The following is a 20,131-nucleotide window of genomic DNA, read 5'->3' on the forward strand; positions in this document are numbered from 1 at the left end:
TTTCGACTGACAAAATTTCTATATTTTCGCAATATTATATGTACAATATCCATTGATTGTTTATTTAAAGGCGGCATTCAGCTACAAGAAATGAATCTTGTTGTTGTTTTTTTTTTTTAAATAATTAATTGTTGACAGCCGCGACTACCTAATAATGATAATATATTTGTGCATTTTATCTGATTGATAATACTTATCATAGTCTGTCTGCAGGGATGGAAAGGAGCTCTAAAAGGATCAACTCATTAAAGAATAAATTGATGATATGTATATGTATAGCGCTAACGAATTATGAAATTCTGAATTTTAATGCTATGAGACCACGGTGATCTTAGAACATGTTACAGTTTACATATTGTACACATCAACACATGATCTTTGAGCGTCTTTTTTAATCTAAAGCCATATAACCTGTAAAATGGTCTATCGACACTCCGGAGGGTCTAAATCACTGTTTCGTCGCGACCAAATTTTGCACTTGGATGTCCTGACTTTTACTTATGGCGATATCATTTTGCGATTAATCAGCAATCGATTATCTTGAAATTATGTCTCGATGATTGATTTCTGCGTATTATCAGTCATTACATGCGACTATAATTTAATATTGCACGTGAAAATAATGGTCACTACTGTAAAGTTGAAATATGCCAGGGCTAATCGATGAAAGACAATACAGGGAAATACGCATCAATTAAATTTTACGATTTTGAGCCCATCATGAGATGGCCTTTTTTCCGTACATGACCTGTCCACAAACCATTCGGACTTCTTGTTACCGACATTTCTCTGAAAAAAAAGTGTCTTTCTTAAATTTCACATGTACATGTAGATTCCTCTTGATGCCTAGATGTGCGCATTTCATTTTGGAACTCATCAAGCAATATAACCATTAGTCCTACACCTAGATTGAAGCTCGTGTTAGGCAGTTGCCAGGTACTTGTGATTTTTTCTCTGGGGCTCAGGTTTCCTCAATTTCCTGTCATCATCTGAATACAGTCCATCGTTTAGTCGATTTCTTATTCGATGTCATTTTGCTGACGGTTAGGCACATGATATTTCAGCGTAAACTTTCCCTTGCTATACCTCTAACGTTGTTAGAAGTGGTAAAGAAGGGATATCCTTATACAAATATGTAAAGTAGTATTACAGGCAATTATTTTACATTGATTTGAAAATCGTATAATAACTACATGGTACCTCTCCACCTCTGGTCTCAAGTCTAAAACGTATGTGGCTTAGTTACCAGGCACCAACCGTAGAACTAATTGGTTGGTTTTCTCACTCCAATCTTCTTCAAGTTACCTCGACTGTTAGAAGAACATATAACAAACAGTACAAGTAATGTGTATCATTTTGAATTCTTTGGTCTGACATGTGAAATTGATTTTTTAAATAAGTTTTTTTAGATGGAAGTGGAGTCTGCAGCATTATCTATGTGTATAATGGTACAATATCAGTATGACAGAACACAATGGCATGTTTTTGATCCTTTAATCCAACATTTGTAGAAAATATAACAATCACCACATGCTAATTATAATACATGTATAAATATGTGTAACCAGACTTTCTACAGATCATTGGTAATCAATAGTATTGGTATAATGTAGAATGTATAAAATCAATCAAAACCATTTTAAGTTTAATGAGAAAAGTACACTGTATTTTCAAAAATTAAGTTGGTGATAGCGGCTGACCACTATATATGATTAACATAGAAAGCTATATTTCTTATTTGTGCCTTTGAATGTGAAAGTTATTTCACAACCTTTTGATAAGAACATAGACCACATTCTGTCAAAGAACAAGGGTATACATGTATGTACATTTTTCTAGTTATTTTTCATCTGGTTTCATTGATTGACTTCATAAATTCGTTTTCCTGAGGAGTATAGAAGTAGCAAAATACACAGTGGATTGGTTTTGCTTGCAAATGTAAGTATTATACTGGCTTAGAAATAAAAAAAAAGATTGAAGTTTCATCACCAATATTGCTAGCAGTTTTGCAACAAGTAGCTATAGGTCCATACATTATTAACATAGCACTATTAATGTGTAAATAAGAGATGATTGCTGAGAAGATGAACAGCGATTCTCAATTCTCATTTACATTTTATACACAATTCAATCTCATTTACATATCATAACGTCACAGTAGTCACACCAAACATGAAGTCCTTGATTATCAAAGTTTTTATTAATACCCTAGAAAACTGAATTACAAAGTGTATTAACTAGATTCCTGAGATTAATATTGATCTGTGTTTTCAGAGGATACAATGAATGACATGAAATTCAATTTGATGTTATGAATGAGATATCAATATTTTTTGTGAAGAAGTTGATAACTATTTTAATAGAACCAAATGAATTAAGACAAATGAATGAAGACATTTTGCTAGCAACACCCTTTTCATATCAGATGTCAAAATTAAACCTTTTTGGTAATTCACATTATTATTGAATTACTTTTAAGAGGTAATGAATAACTTATTCAGCACTTTTACATTCCTTTCATTGTTCGTTTTTTTAGGAAATGTTATACACAAAACTTTAAGATTTGGTTGTGATGGTCCTGGCGATGAGTTCCTTCATGATTTCGTTACTACCACCATAGATAGGTTGTACTCGAGCATCAACAAATGCCCTGGCAATAGGGTATTCCCACATAAATCCCCAACCTCCGTGCATCTGTAAACAACGTGTAGCAATGGAGTTCTGAAGATCTGTGCACCTGGAAATCAAAGAAAAAGTCACCATTTCAACAAATGTTGTCGGAGATAAATGATGTAAACCATCATAATCAATACTGGAGGCTTGATAATATCTACCTTTAGTCATTTATTAGTTATTTCATACACATATCCATTCATTACATGTAAATGATATGTTACAATGTTTAGCACTAGCAGTCATCAGCATTCGAGATATCCAAGAGTTACCATACAACATGAAAAGAACAGAAAACAAAAGTGTTAAAATTACTTTCCAAAATGCAGAGTAATAGGAAATATACTTCAGATATCCATACTGGTACTTGTTTTCATTATAACCTCTCTAACTTTACCTCTAACTCAATCATAGATTACAAAAGCTAATTCATGCTATTCTCTTTAGTGTTTTATATAACTTTACTACAGAAAAAAACACCCATTTTTTTAGCAAGTGTTGATGGACTTTCACCAACAACATATCTTCTATTTAACTTATATTATCTAAAGCTAATAGGTTATAGTTGTGTGTGATACAAACTACACAACTTACCAGTATTTGGCCATAGATGCCATTGTGGAATCAAGTCCACGTTGGTTGTGGATATCAAGACACTGATCAACAAAGGCTCGACCAACAGCTGCTTCTGTCTTTATCTCAGCAAGTTTGTGCTGAATGGTCTGTGGAAAATGAAGAAAGAAATAACTTTTAGATATTTTAGGACCAAAAACATAAATAACAAAAAATTAAAAAAAAAAAACAAAGCTAAAATTACTGAATTACAAGGCATTGCACATCATCTTAAGGTGACAATAATTAGCGGTTTAAAGGTCTTGTTATATCAAGAAAGTAACTGTGCGTGACAGTTGATGTTATGTTTATGAACACGGTTACTAAGAAATCAACAGATGGAAGGACAGTGATAATACAAATACAAAGTGTCATTTAGATATTTACATAGATATATTCTTTCTTATGGTTTTGAAGTAGCAGGCAACCAAGAAATTCTTAATAAGAAGGTCAAGAAGTAGTTGAATATACTTCTTATTCTGATTATTAACATTTGCTTCACCCAAAATCACATTTTGCAATTCATCATAACACTCACAAATCATCTCCCTGCCAAAAGAAACCACTGATCAGATTCTGACTAAGAAATTTACCCCTTAACTTAAAGACGCTTCATGGCTGACAAACTGTATATTTTCTCTATCAAAAACAGGAGCAGACGATTTAGTAGTTTTTTTCAGTTACAAAAGTACCTTCCTTTAAACCATTATCATCATTGAAACGTTTGAGGTTCTAATTTTACATCAAGATAAAAATATCGAAAATAATTAACTGCATCCCGAAATATTTCCATGGCACTATGTCTTTTATGGAATGAAGCACCGATTGTGCATGTACCAGAAGAAAAATAATATAATTTTATATGTGTTTTTGCGTTTATTAGACATATATATATACACGACTAAACACCAACTATTGTTTAAATGATGAGTATTGTTTAAGCTCTGTCGGTGGTGGAGCATCTTTAAGACATAAATTAAGATTTTAAAGCTTAGTTTACATTTACACACTAAATATCAAATCACACATCTGTATTGCAATAAGTATTTTATGGGATTCACATGTACAGGTTTAGTTTTCCTCAATATTCCATTGTTAATTTCATTAATCCGTGAATACAATGACAGCGATAGTAACCCCTGAAGTATCGAGGATGAGGTTCAGTAGCAACTCAAAGGTTCTCTCACTTACAAACTTTATAAAACTTGACTAAGAAATTAGAGCTTCAGGGGTTGTTTCCCTTGTAAGACTTTTTTCATAGCCAAGACGAAATTTACAAGTTAGATCCTCAGGAGTTGTCTACTTTATAAAACTTGTCCTACTTTTAGAGTTGTCTCCCTAAGTTGCTGCCTCTTTGAGCCGACTAGATTTGGACGCTCGGTGTACACTGACTGCACTGAACTAACACCGATCTAGAATCTAGCTTCACCCGGTGTGCACGGTCTACACTTCCTACAGGGGTGGTGCAGGCGGTGTAGAAGGGGAACCAACATGGTGGCATGAATGATAGAATGTACGTGAGTGAATAAATATATTTTCACGCTACACTTAACATGTCAAAACTTTATACGATCATGCAAAATAAAATGGAAAATTGTATTTACTTTTTCGTTGTTTCGTGATACCAAAATATCTACAAAATGAACACTGTAATGCTTTGTATATATAAAGTGAAAGTATAGAACCGAGACTGTATCTAGGCATATTTTTTAGCATTATTTATACGACAAACTGTGCATGACAATCATCTGACAAGCATATGGAGGTCTAATTACCTCATCAGCGGCACACTATGACATGTTCGGTGTAAGAAACAAGCTACAACATAGCGATGCAAATCCATCGTCAGATTTTTTTTAAACATTTTTTTAGGACTTGATTCGGAGGCTATATATTGTGATGACATCAGGTGGTGCAAAAGTGTGAAAGGTGTATCCCAATCAAGTCGGCCCGTAATGGGTATATATTTTTTTCAAATTTTTCGACAAAAATAAGATACAAGTAGAAAGTAAATTCATGAAAGTTTAGCTATAAACTACAGCAATTACCTGTAGATTTGAAATAGTCTTTCCAAAAGCTTTTCTCTCAAGGACATAGTTGCGAGTTTCCTCAAACATCCATTCACAAGATGCCATGGCCATAGCAGCAATAAGAAGACGTTCCTGGGGTAGCTCATTCATCAAAAGGTAGAATCCCTTATTCTCTCCTCCAAGGAGGGCTGATTTGGGCAGACGGACATCCTCGAAGAAAAGTTCTGCTGTATCCTATAAGAGAATTCAAAATCTTCCATGATTATTTTGTCGCCCCATAAAATAAACTAAAACTATAAGTAAAATGTTTTGACCAAGTGTATTAAATTTTTTGTACTATTAAATGCTTAAACATGTGTAGCATTTAAACTAATTTAATCTTAAATAACATCTCATAATCATGGATCAAAATGTGGTACCTGAGCCTTCATGCCAATCTTGTGTAACTTCTTCCCCTTTTTAAACCCAGGCATTCCTTCTTCTACAAGGAAGAGACTGATGCCGTGAGCTTTTGACTTAGCTTCTGTATTTGTGATGGCCACAACTATTACAACATCACTCATGTAGCCATTGGTAATGAAAACTTTGCTGCCATTAAGAATATAGTCATCTCCATCCTTTTTAGCAGTGGTTCGGATTCCTTGCAAGTCACTGTCGACACAGACAGAAAATAATATAACATTTAGTAAAAGTTCATTGTGTCAATTAGGCAAAATGCTAAGCCTGTCAGACTTAATTAAGTTATTTTTCAAACACCTCAACTTTTCAGAGTTTGATTATTGATTGATATAAGATATATTTCAAGAGTTATTTTCATCTACTTTGTATATCATCAAAAACAATTGGTATCATTGTGAAAGTGTCATATTTCTAGGAATTACATGGGTCTTTCAAAGTTTTGTGCATCCTGGACTCACGATGAGCCAAAAGTGAAATGATCGCGTTTGATGTTGGTATATAATTTTACCTTCCAGCTCCTGGCTCTGTCATGGCGATAGCACCAATACAGGTTCCAGCGGTCATTCTAGGGATGAACTTCTCTATCTGTTCTGGTGTACCATAGTGTGTGATGTAAGGCATTATAATGTCGGAGTGGAGGGCAAATCCCGGCCCAGAGCAGTTAGCGTAACTCCTGTGAACATGTTTAGTATATGTACAATGTAACAAATAGACTAAGTATAAAGTCAGTTTTTTAATACAGAAAAGTTGTAATTAGTTAAGAATCATAAGATATTTACATGAATCATAAGGATCAAATAAAACGGTCTCACTTTTTTGGTATGTCAGGACAAAAAAAAACAAGAGATCCCAGAGGGATCTTGGCGCCCACCAATGAATGATCTATGTCTGACAATGGAAAGAGGGATCTTTTCCCTGCTTTTCAAACTTTTTCAAACACGACTACACATAAAATTTGAGACAGATCGCTGCAGCACTTTCTAAGAAATAGTGGCAACAAACTTCAACAATGAAATCCAAGATGGCGGCCGTGTAGCCATCTTGTTGACCTATCAGTTACAAAATGCAATATGCACAACTAAGGCCCTAAGGGAACCTACATATAAAATTTGAGAGACATCCTTTCAGTACTTTTTTTTAAAAATAGCAATAACAAACTTTAACTATCAAAATCCAAGATGGCTGCCAGACGGCCATCTTGTTGACTGATTGGTCCCAAAACGCAATATGCATATCTAGGGCCCTAGGGGAACCTATGTATGGAATTTGCTTGAATTCCCTTCAATACTTTCTGAGAAATAGCGGTAACAAACTTCCACTACCAAAATTCAAGATGGCCGTCTGTCTTGTTGACAATTCAGTATCAAAACACAATATGCACAACTAGGTCCCTAGGGGAACCTACATATGAAATTTGAGAAAGATCCCTTTTGTACTTTCTCAGAAATTGTGGTAACAAACTTTAACTATCAAAATCCAAGATGGTCACCTGGCAGCCATCTTGTTGACCGATCGGTCCCAAAATGCAATATGCACAACTAGGGCCCTAGGGGAACCTACATATGAAATTTGAGAAAGATCCCTTCAGTACTTTCTGAGAAATAGCGGAAACAAACTTTAATTATCAAAATCCTAGATGGCCGCGTGTCCGCCATCTTGTTGACCGATCGGTCCCAAAATGCAATATGCACAACTAGGGTCCTAGGGGAACCTGCATATGAAATTTGAAAAAGATCCCTTTAGTACTTTCTGTGAAATAGCGGTAACAAACTTTAACTATCAAAATCCAAGATGGCCGCCTGTCGGCCATCTTGTTAACCGATCGGTCCCAAATTGCAATATGCACAACTAGGGTCCTAGGAAAACCTACATATGAAATTTGAGAAAGATCCCTTCAGTACTTTCTGAGAAATAGCGGTAACAAACTTTAACTATCAAAATCATAGATGGTCGCCTGGCAGCCATCTTGTTGACCGATCAGTCCCAAAATGCAATATGCACAACTAGGGCCCTAGGGGAACCTACATATGAAATTTGAGAAAGATCCCTTCAGTACTTTCTGAGAAATAGCGGTAACAAACTTTAATTATCAAAATCCAAGATGGCCGCGTGTCCGCCATCTTGTTGACCGATCGGTCCCAAAATGCAATATGCACAACTAGGGTCCTAGGGGAACCTACATATGAAATTTGAGAAAGATCCCTTCAGTACTTTCTGAGAAATAGAGGTAACAAACTTTAACTATCAAAATCCAAGATGGCCGCCTGTCGGCCATCTTGTTGACCGATCGGTCCCAAAATGCAATATGCACAACTAGGGTCCTAGGGGAACCTACATATGAAATTTGAGAAAGATCCCTTCAGTACTTTCTGAGAAATAGCGGTAACAAACTTTAACTATCAAAATCCAAGATGGCCGCCTGTCGGCCATCTTGATGACCAATCGGTCCCAAAATGCAATATGCACAACTAGGGTCCTAGGAGAACCTGCATATGAAATTTAAGAAAGATCCCTTCAGTACTTTTTGAGAAATAGCGGTAACAAACTTTAACTATCAAAATCCAAGATGGCCGCCTGTCGACCATCTTGTTCGCCGATCGGTCCCAAAATGCAATATGCACAACTAGGGTCCTAGGAGAACCTGCATATGAAATTTAAGAAAGATCCCTTCAGTACTTTTTGAGAAATAGCGGTAACAAACTTTAACTATCAAAATCCAAGATGGCCGCCTGTCGACCATCTTGTTCGCCGATCGGTCCCAAAATGCAATATGCACAACTAGGGTCCTAGGGGAACCTACATATGAAATTTGAGAAAGATCCCTTCAGTACTTTCTGAGAAATAGAGGTAACAAACTTTAACTATCAAAATCCAAGATGGCCGCCTGTCGGCCATCTTGTTGACCGATCGGTCCCAAAATGCAATATGCACAACTAGGGCCATAGGGGAACCTACATATGAAATTTGAAAAAGATCCCTTTAGTACTTTCTGAGAAATAGCGGTAACAAGAATTGTTAACGGACGGACGGACGGACGGACGGAAGGACGGACGGACGGACGGAAGGACGGACGGACGACGGACCACGGACGAAAGGCGATTTGAATAGCCCACCATCTGATGATGGTGGGCTAAAAATGCATTAACATTTTTGTCTGACTATTCCTATGTTTGATTAAAGCAGTTAATCGTGCAGATAAAAGACAACAATCTATACTGTTTTTTTTCTGTTTTCTTTTCAAGTGTATTAAATACCATGTGGTCAGCATAAGTAAGCTTCTATGAAGATGTATGAAGCTCTAATGCTATTTAGTTATATTTAGTGACAGAACTCAAGTTATGAGATTACAATCACAAAGACAAAACTAACTATGGTAAACAGGATTCTGAGATCTAATATGTTGTCTGTTCTGTACTGGCATATTTCAGTTATCTGACCTTGAATGTAGGTTCTGATAGCTAGTTACATCATGTTTTTATGAGAGCAACATAATTTTCTCAGAGAACAAGAGATCCCAGAGGGATCTTGGCGCCCACCAAAGAATGATCTATGTCTGACAACAGAAAGAGGGATCTTTTCCCTGCTTTTCAAACTTTTACTACATACTATATATGAACCTTGAGAAAGATCCTTTCAGTACTTTCTGAGATATGTAGCAGTAACAAACTTCAATTATCAAAATTCAAGATGGCAACCTGTCGATCATCTTGCTGACCGATCTGTCCCAAAATGCAATATGCACAACTAGGGTCGTAGGGGAACCTACATATGAAATTTGAGAAAGATTCCTTCAGTACTTTCTGGGAAATAGTGTTAACAAACTTTAACTATCAAAATCCAAGATGGCCGCCGGTCGGCTATCTTGTTGACCGATCACTCCCAAAATGCAATATGCACAACTAGGGTTCAAGGGGAACATGAATATGAAATTTGAGAGAGATCCCTTCAGTACTTTCTGAGAAATAGCGGTAACAAACTTTAACTATCAAAATCCAAGATGGCCGTCAGTCGGTCGGCCATCTTGTTGACTGATTGGTCCCAAAATGCAATATGCACAACTAGGGCCCTAGGGGAACCTATATATGAAATTTGAGAAAGATCCCTTAAGTACTTTCTGGGAAATAGCGGTAACAAACTTTAACTATCAAAATCCAAGATGGCCGCCGGTCGGCCATCATTGTTGACCGATTGGTCCCAAAATGCAATATGCACAACTAGGGCCCTAGGGAAACCTACATATGAAATTTGAGAAAAGATCCCTTAAGTACTTTCTGAGAAATAGCGGTAACAAACTTTAACTATCAAAATCCAAGATGGCCGCCAGTCGGCCATCTTGTTGACCGATTGGTCCCGCAATATGCACAACTAGGGCCCTAGGGGAACCTACATGTGAAATTTGAGAAAGATCCCTTCAAAACTTTCTGAGAAATAGCGGTAACAAACTTTAACTATCAAAATCCAAGATGGCCGCCAGTCGGCCATCTTGTTGATCGATTGGTCCCAAAATGCAATATGCACAACTAGGGCCCTAGGGGAACCTACATGTAAAATTTGAGAAAGATCCCTTTAGTACTTTCTGAGAAATAGCGGTAACAAACTTTAACTATCAAAATCCAATATAGCCGTCAGTCGGTCGGCCATCTTGTTGACTGATTGGTCCCAAAATGCAATATGCACAACTAGGGCCCTGGGGGGGAACCTATATATGAAATTTGAGAAAGATCCCTTCAGTACTTTCTGGGAAATAGCGGTAACAAACTTTAACTATCAAAATCCAAGATGGCCGCCAGTCGGCCATCATTGTTGACCGATTGGTCCCAAAATGCAATATGCACAACTAGGGCCCTAGGGAAACCTACATATGAAATTTGAGAAAGATCCCTTAAGTACTTTCTGAGAAATAGCGGTAACAAACTTTAACTATCAAAATCCAAGATGGCCGCCAGTCGGCCATCTTGTTGACCGATTGGTCCCAAAATGCAATATGCACAACTAGGCCCCTAGGGAAACCTACATATGAAATTTGAGAAAGATCCCTTAAGTACTTTCTGAGAAATAGCGGTAACAAACTTTAACTATCAAAATCCAAGATGGCCGCCAGTCGGCCATCTTGTTGACCGATTGGTCCCAAAATGCAATATGCACAACTAGGGCCCTAGGGGAACCTACATGTAAAATTTGAGAAAGATCCCTTTAGTACTTTCTGAGAAATAGCGGTAACAAACTTTAACTATCAAAATCCAAGATGGCCGCCAGTCGGCCATCTTGTTGACCGATTGATCCCAAAATGCAATATGCACAACTAGGGCCCTAGGGGAACCTGCATGTGAAATTTGAGAAAGATCCCTTCTCTACTTTCTGAGAAATAGCGGTAACAAACTTTAACTATCAAAATCCAAGATGGCCGCCAGTCGGCCATCATTGTTGACCGATTGGTCCCAAAATGCAATATGCACAACTAGGCCCCTAGGGAAACCTACATATGAAATTTGAGAAAGATCCCTTCAGTACTTTCTGAGAAATAGCGGTAACAAACTTTAACTATCAAAATCCAAGATGGCCGCCAGTCGGCCATCTTGTTGACCGATTGGTCCCAAAATGCAATATGCACAACTAGGCCCCTAGGGAAACCTACATATGAAATTTGAGAAAGATCCCTTAAGTACTTTCTGTGAGAAATAGCGGTAACAAACTTTAACTATCAAAATCCAAGATGGCCGCCAGTCGGCCATCTTGTTGACCGATTGGTCCCAAAATGCAATATGCACAACTAGGGCCCTAGGGGAACCTACATGTAAAATTTGAGAAAGATCCCTTTAGTTATTTCTGAGAAATAGCGGTAACAAACTTTAACTATCAAAATCCAAGATGGCCGCCAGTCGGCCATCTTGTTGACCGATTGATCCCAAAATGCAATATGCACAACAAGGGCCCTAGGGGAACCTGCATGTGAAATTTGAGAAAGATCCCTTCTCTACTTTCTGAGAAATAGCGGTAACAAGAATTGTTAACGGATGGACGGACGGACGGAAGGACGGACGGACGGAAGGACGGACGGACGGACGACGGACCACGGACGAAAGGCGATTTGAATAGCCCACCATCTGATGATGGTGGGCTAAAAATTGATATTTTTGCTTACATTTTTTCACAGAAAATAATATAATTTTTGCTTGCAAAGTAATGACATCACAATCGATCGATACCTACCAGCAAGGGAGATAACTTGACTATGCAAAGATGGAATAATAAAGAATTGAAATCTGATTATTGCATTTATTATAATAATGCTTGGTGTCTGATTCAACCAAAAAATAAAAGTATCTTACTGCTCCTCCCATGTGATTGCAGCAGAAAGAATATCACCTCCGATACCACCAAACTTATCAGGCGTATTGACTCCAAGAATTCCGGTTTCTCCAGCCTTTTCCCATAGCTAGAGTGACAAAAATTTGAAATATTTCCTACATATTAAATATCACATCAAATTTTTTCCCATAGCTAGACTAGTGACAAAAATTTGAAATATTTCCTACATATTAAATATCACATCAAAATAAATATCTTATTAACAATTTATTGAAGTGATTAGTTCAGTTATGTTTTGACCAATTACAAAAAATGTCAACAGCTGATAATTATCTCCCAAGTTACTGATTCATCAACATAATCAATAGTCTGATTTAAGTTTTGGAAATCTGAAATTAATCAGTACAAGAATTTTAAAAACTTCTTCACCATTGAACATTAATTTTCAGATTTATAATTTCAATGCTTAAATAATTCATTAAGAACTTTCAGGTGAATGAGTTAATGCATTAAATGTTACTTCATTGCGTTGTGTTTATTATATGATATTCATGGGGATATTTTCGCCATGTTGTGGGATATTCATGTACATAAATTTGATATTGAATTAATGAATAACAGGTACACCATATTAAACATGACAACAGGTATATCATTACTGTAGGATGACAACAGGTATATTATTACTGTAGGATTGCAATTTTTGAAAAAAATATTTGAAATCAAATTCTCTTGTTTTAAATCAAAATATAATAAAACAAGAGGACCATGGGCCTTAACTGTCATCTGACTATTTGCACAATACAACTTAGTCATTTAAAGATTTTTGCCTATTTGAACCCTGTGACCTTGAATGAAGATCAAGGTCATTCATTTGAACAAACTTGGTAGCCCTTTTTCCCAGCATGCCACAGGCCCAATATAGGGTCTCTACGCCTCTTAGTTATTCATAGAAGTATTTAAAAGATTTTAGTCTATTTGACCCCTGTGACCTTGAATGAAGGTCAACGTCATTCATTTGATCAAACTTGGTAGCTTTTCATCTTAGCATGCCACAGGCCCAATATCAGGTCTCTAGGCCTCTTAGTTATTCACAAGTCCTTAAATGATTTTAGCCTATTTGACCCCTGTGACCTTGAATGAAGGTCAAGGTCATTATTTGAACACACTTGGTAGCCACTCATATCAGTATGCCACAGGCCAAATATCAGTACCCTGGGCATTTGGGTTAATGAGAAGAAGTCGTTTGAATGAAAAGTTTAAGCTCGGCGCACGACGAGGGACGGTGCATGATGACAATAGATTCAGATGACCTTAAGATATAATAAGAAACTTCAGCATACCTCTTTGCTGACATTGCCATCCTGTTCCCACCTGTAATAACAACATACACCATTAAAACAAAAGGTAAATTCATCAGAATCCTTTCTAATGCATCAATATGGAAAATCAAATTTGATAATTAAATATTTGAATCTTGGTGGACTAGGTAGTGAATCTGCATTTGTTTTTATTGTTCATTATTCAACCATAAACTCATATTCATATAGAGTAGATAATGAACATCAAATTATGATTAGAAAGATTTTATCTACTATATTGTATTTGAACAATCCTGATTTGATAGTTTTTAATTGACATGTCAAATTCTCATTACTCTATACTCTTGATGTAAAAAGTACAAAACAATCATGTTTGCCTACTGAGCATGGTTAGGGATCACTTCTTCCTGAAAGAACCGTCTGACACTCTGTCTGAACATGTCATGTTCCTCACTGAATATGGACCTGGTACCAATTTCCATCATGTTGTCCACTTGGGCAACACCTGGACGACTTGACTCGGCAGCATAATGACTGAAAATGGAAATTATGATTAGAACATGTACAAATTAATGACTGGTTAAATGTACTAATGACTGGTTAAATGGCAATTCCTGTAGGCAAAATATTATTCTCATTTTTCTAAAATCAATTTTATTGGTTTTATAAATTATCTTGTATAATTATCTCTAGTCAACATTTATTTTAGGTCTATATGTTTAGGTCATATGTACCGGTAGATTAAACATGACAAAAGAATCATACATATACTAGTTACTGTTGTAGCGGAAAAGATATCACCTTTTGACTGACTTTTCAGTCGATATCTTTTCCGCTACAACAGTAGCTAACAAAAGTCATTATATTAAACCTAATTTATTTCCATTGAGAAATAACTAATTTACAACATGCATGATGCTTATAAGTTTGGTGTTTCAATATTTTTTAAGAATGTACTTTTTATAAGCAAGCAGGTATCATTTGAGTTGCAGGCCTCTCAAATCTCAATATTTGTGACTTAAAATCCACAATGGCAAAGGGCTTCGGGCATTGTTTTTCAATATACAGATATACATTAATAGGCCTTGGGATTCATTAAACAATGGGAGTTTGAAGCCCTTTTTATAAGCACTTCTAAGGTAACACGTACACGAAAATATAACAAAAAACAATCTTTTTAAATTCAATCCAACACACTGACAGCTTCAGTTTGCGGCCGCCATTGTTTTACCCACTGTAAAAAATCCCATCAGCGTGATGCGATGCTTTGAAGTCATCTTATTATATAATCAAGCGGTTCAAACGCTTTAATAATCCAACGAACATACTAATCTTCATCCGGCAGAAAGTTATGATCAGTGCTACTTGCTCTTTATTTGCAAGCGTTCAAGTGATAGACCACTTTCAATATAATCAGCTAACCAAAAACGGAATATCTGTTACAGAAATAAAATCTGGATTTTTTTCTCAAATGGGGGTTTGGGGACAAGGACAGAGTGTGAATAATATGAATAAAAAATAAACAGAAAATTCGGTCGGCTCCGTTATTTCCATAAATTGAACTTTTTAACATTGTATAATTAATGGTTTACTGAAACATCTGGCTGCGCCCTAGTATTAAGGCCTTGCCTTCAGTCATATTAACATATAACACACATATATATATATGCTACATATTATTGGCAGAACGTCAAACTCTGGTGACTTAAACTTTTGCAGATAAACAGATAAAAACTTCATTAATTAAGGTATAACCCAAAAACACTTCCACCGCATATAACAAAACACAATGTATGTGTCCTAAGTGGAATACCATTGCGTATTTCACTTTGGTTAGTTAAAATAAGATTTAAAAAGCAAGTACAAATAGTTTGGACTTTGAACTGGCCGGTGCCTGTGTCCAGTCGACTCCAGACATTGATAGCAAAAAATGTATTTCTCAAACAAAACTTGCATTTAAATACACAAAAAAGTTTAAACCATATGTCTTGCATACCGAGACAGTTGATTTACAGCTGGGAAAGATTGTCTAAAGAAGCAGCTTTTGTTTAAAACACGATGAAATGCTTTTCCTGCTACCACGGACGCCATTTTGAATCGTCTGCCGACACATCAACGTCATGAAAATGCTTGTAAATAACATAGGATTATCTCCCCTCTACCACGCATTTCTAATGATAATTGTCAGATATAAAGTTTGTGAGTTCAGATTACTTGTTATTTAATGTACAATTCCTCCTACCTACCATTACAAAACATAGACTGATTGAAAAAATAAATATTTATCTGTGATGTTTGGATATTGGTTGTTTGTGTCAGTTTTTACAAAAAAATTACAACCGCTAGTGGCAATATCAGTTATATAATTTATATACACTTAAAATAAAAAGGAACCCAAAGCTGATCCCTGAGGATATCCTCAGGTAATAATTTTATGCAACTTTGGTTGAATTATATTCACATTTAACAAGCATATGCAATTTTATGATGTCACTTATCAGTAACAGATATTTGAATTTGTTTCTTCCTTTTTTAGGCCGGACACTGTCCACAGTTCCATTGAATTAGAATTCTGAGCTTGCTGAAAACTTCTGCAGACATTTGATGGCAAACAAGATTGGTGAAAGTGCTTTTGAAAATCACTTTCATCACATTTGGCGCAGAAAATAGTCTGATCGGTATCTGAGATAATGTTGAATTTTGCATGACACATGCTAGCTGCAATATTGTAGCTCAAAAGACTTTTTGACAGAAAATGGTGTCGTCTTTAGAGCTACAATTGGTGCCTATTACTGCTAATGGAGCAAAGTAATGATTATGCAAACCATTATAAAACGTTTGTTTGCATTTTTATCGTACTTGTTTGATATCGCTTACCTTCTAGGCAACAAAACTGAACCACATGAAATATCAAATTCTCATCGAGGCATTATTTTTTTTACATAATACATATGAATGTCTTTCTGAAGGGAATTTATACGGCAAGTCCACAAATTGTGATTTTTGACGTCTTGTGAGCGGTACGGTAGATATTAAGAATGGTAGTTATGTTTTGTTTTGGACAAAAATAATATGTAAATGCATGTATACGCATAAAATAATTGGAAACCTACAAAAAGTAAAGAAAACTATGCCCGAGTGATTTTCGGAGGCAGTGCTCCACTACGACACATCGGGACCAATTCGTACCCGGCCGAAAGTTATAGTAGGCCGGGTACGTATATTCGTTCTAGACACATGCATACTTGACAGATTTGAAACTCGCCACCGAGCTCATCCATATTGTCTCCATGCAGCTGTGATCACCACCTAAAAGAAAGGAAGAAAAGTCTCCATATTACTTAGCAATTCTTCCAAATAGTGTTCAAACTCAATTCAATTCAATTCAATTCAATTCAAATTCAAACTCACAACTTGGAGGTATACTGCAAGTTTTGTGAGTAGAATGACCAATTAGGTCTTTTCTAATTGGCTTGTTTGTTTGTTTGTTTGATTAATTAATGTCATATTAACAGCCAGGGTTATGTAAGGACGGCCTCCCATGTATGCGGTGTGTTGCGTGTATGTGTGCGAGGTGCGTGTTTTGGGAGACTGTGGTATATATTCGTGTTGTGTCTTCTTGTATAGTGGAACTGTTACTAATTGGCTACTATAGACCTTGCTAATATTGCATATCATTATAATCTGTGTTATTATAACTATTTGTGTAATTATCATGATTTTCTTTAATATTGAAGTAATACCTTTCTTTTCTGTACTGGCTTGGATTCTCTTTGTCTTCCCAGAACTTGCTCATTTCTTCACCTTTACACGTACAGACGAAAATAAATTCTTTGATATTTTTTTTATATGCATGAAAAAATATTGATAGACTTTCAAATATTAACTTTCTTATAGGTAACAGGTATCATATAAATCAAGTGATTTAACACCCATTCATTTCCGAAACAGATTTCCATTCTGAGTAAATAAATTTATACACAAGGATCCTACATTTGTTCAATGTAATTTGTATAAATTTCCTATTAATGATGTCATTAATTTATTAAGTCATCTGAATGATAGTGTCTCTGTAAATGATGTACCTCATTTAATTCAAGTTAGGATTATTTAGTACCTGTTATTACCCTTGCTTTGGTAATAATTCTTGTGTTTCTTTCTTTTTTTCACAGGTCCTATGATGGGAATGAAAATGTTGGCCAAGGCTTCTGGAATAAGACCTTGGTTCACTAAAGGGTACCCACTGACAAACTGGCCACATGCATGGCACAAGGGGTCTGTGTTATTATCACCCCAAGGTCCTGGTGTATGCTGGTTAGAGACGTATTCTTGTTCTACAGGTGCCAATTTTGTCTTGTCTATGGCATTTTTGTTTAACGGGAATACTCCACATTTGCGGAAAGCAGTCTTGATGTTATGGACAGAAAAAGCTTTATCAATGGCAGCCCTGAGGACCTGACCAAGCCTGAAATGAGCAAAGCGTTGATTCTTATTTCCTGTTAAGAAGCTTTTTTAAGAAGTGTAAGTACATTATCTTCAAAATTTATCTTTTGTCTATCATAATGTAAAATAGAGATACTTTTAGCCTTTTAATTTAGTTTTTTTTTTAATTAAGCATTGCTGTCACTTTTCTTTGACTTCATTGGAGTATAAAAGCAATTTTGTTTGCAATCTTTAAGATTCCGCGTATAGCTGTATACATTTGTTTTGTTCTGTTTTTAATCTTAAGTAGTGTGTACCTGGTTTTTCCAATTACCAATTTAGGATTGGCATATCCGATAGAAGTTGAAATGTCTGCTACAGATTTCTTCAGAGGCCTAAAAAGTGCAACATCTAAGGGCTGGAGAAGATGTGTGGTATGCGGTGGGCAGGAAATAAAGGAACATTTCATTTTCGACAGCCATCTTTATACATTCAACCGACAGATGACTTTCGTGGTGATCCATAATCAGCATGATTTGCCGTTCCTTTGTGGCATGTGCAAGAAAAAAATTGCTGAAACCACTTCTTGAAGAGTTCTGCATCCATATAACCATTTGGTGATGTTCCGAACAGCCAATCTTGAGGAATACCTACCCTCAGAAATAATCACAAGGTACTATTTGTGTATTTGCATATATTACAGAGTTATCTGTTCATGCACTTCATGCAGCAAGTTACTGATGGGTACGAAATATATTTATCTCTGTTAATCTATGTTAATTATAACTTGGCATGATCTTGATAATAAATCTGCAATTAGTTTAGAATTACAATTAGAATTTATCCATAATAAAAATATTTGGATGTGAACATATATAGTTATACTGAATTCCCCAGCTGTAAGTGAAACAGTAAGATTGTATGTGACTTTTTATTATGTAAAACCTTCATTGAATGCATGATATTATAAAATTAATATCATTTATAGCTAATTTTATCTTTCAGTTTATGTACCTTCTCTGAAGATGCCACTAGGAAAGGATTTCTCAAAAATGACAAAGGATGGTAGAACTTGTTCAGAAGCAGAAACACAAATGGTTGCAGTTGTATATTCATTTTTCTCTCGGAACGCTTCTCGACTTTACATATCGTGACTACATTATGCAAATTATGAAATTTGGTGCTTGTTTGTAAACTCGAGAAGCGTTCCGAAGAACAAATGAACATGGCGGTGACGGTTAAAAATGCTCCACCGCCGACAGAGCATAAATGATATTCATCATTTGAACAATAATTGGTGTTTAATAATATATATATATGCCGAATTGACACAAAAATAACAAAAAATAATTTATTTCGCCTTTGGAGCACGCGCAATCATTACTTCATTCTATATAAGATATATTGCCACGGAATTTTTTCGGGATGCAATTAATTATTTTTTATATTTTTAGCTTGAAGTAAAATTAGAAGCTCAAACTTTTCAATGGTGGCAATGGTGTAAAATAAGTAACTATTGTAACTGAAGAAAAATACAAAATCGTCTGCTCCTGTTTTTGATAGTGAAAAAATACCATTTGTCAGCGATGGAGCATCTTTAAAGTAAGTGAGCTACACGATGTTTAAATGGAGTTTCTACAAAGTACGGGTCATGACACCTCCAAAGGAGATTGTGGATGAACACAGTTATGGGTTCTGTTTACCACCACAAGCGTAGATTTTGTGATTTTGGCTTGGTTCTTGAGGTGCCCATTAGAGCAGAGACGACATTTCGACCGGACAGGAAAATGTCCAGTACCTAGCATATTTTTCGTAAATTTCCCGATTCATCAAGCCATAACTTCGTCAATACTTGGCCAATTTTGTTCATCAAGCACGCAATGGAAAGATAAATTATTTTTTTAAGGTAAGATATCCGTCAATGTTGTATAGAACCCATTTATTAAAGTAATCACGGTTTTGAAAAAATAGGTCCGTTTTTCTCGACCGCCGAGTTCATACCCTTGATACTATAATATATATATATGTAAGCTTATACTGTTAGTTTTTAAAAAAAATCGTGCCAGGTCCCTGTGTTACATCCCTCACTGCTTCCTCCAGTGACTCTTTGCTATACTGTTTATATTTTCCTTGAAATAAAATAATTTTATACATATAAAGAGTTTTTTCTTGAAGTATTTGTTTACTTTTTTTGTATTGATCTATAGAAAACTTGAGAGCAGTGACAGAAATTGGTAAATTATTTTTTAAAGACAACTTAAACTTGTTTCAGTTTTAGAAGTTAGCTGCCAAAAATACTGTGTA

The 20,131-nt window shown here is 35.8% G+C and overlaps 1 protein-coding gene across 1 annotated transcript; it reads right to left on the reverse strand.

The window, feature by feature from the left end:
• Positions 1–1,478: 1,478 nt before the first annotated feature.
• LOC138321237 (long-chain specific acyl-CoA dehydrogenase, mitochondrial-like) lies at positions 1,479–15,530 on the reverse strand. The gene is made up of 9 exons (XM_069264760.1): positions 15,402–15,530; positions 13,787–13,939; positions 13,427–13,457; positions 12,104–12,210; positions 6,283–6,447; positions 5,735–5,966; positions 5,334–5,549; positions 3,268–3,395; positions 1,479–2,737 (listed from the first exon to the last, which is right to left on the reverse strand). The coding sequence occupies exons 1-9, from the start codon at positions 15,494–15,496 to the stop codon at positions 2,557–2,559; spliced, it is 1,308 nt and encodes a 435-aa protein (XP_069120861.1). The 5' UTR covers positions 15,497–15,530; the 3' UTR covers positions 1,479–2,556.
• Between the last annotated feature and the right edge of the window lie 4,601 nt (positions 15,531–20,131).

Source organism: Argopecten irradians, chromosome 4, assembly GCF_041381155.1.
Source record: "Argopecten irradians isolate NY chromosome 4, Ai_NY, whole genome shotgun sequence".
NCBI lineage: Eukaryota > Metazoa > Mollusca > Bivalvia > Pectinida > Pectinidae > Argopecten > Argopecten irradians.

Coding starts and splice junctions, on each gene's coding strand:
- LOC138321237 (XM_069264760.1), bottom strand. CDS start 15,496: ATGGCGTCCGTGGTAGCAGGAAAAGCATTTCATCGTGTTTTAAACAAA. Junction 5,967..6,282: donor ACAGAGCCAGGAGCTGGAAG/GTAAAATTATAT, acceptor CTGTGTCGACAG/TGACTTGCAAGGAATCCGAA. Junction 3,396..5,333: donor AGACTATTTCAAATCTACAG/GTAATTGCTGTA, acceptor CATTTTCCACAG/ACCATTCAGCACAAACTTGC.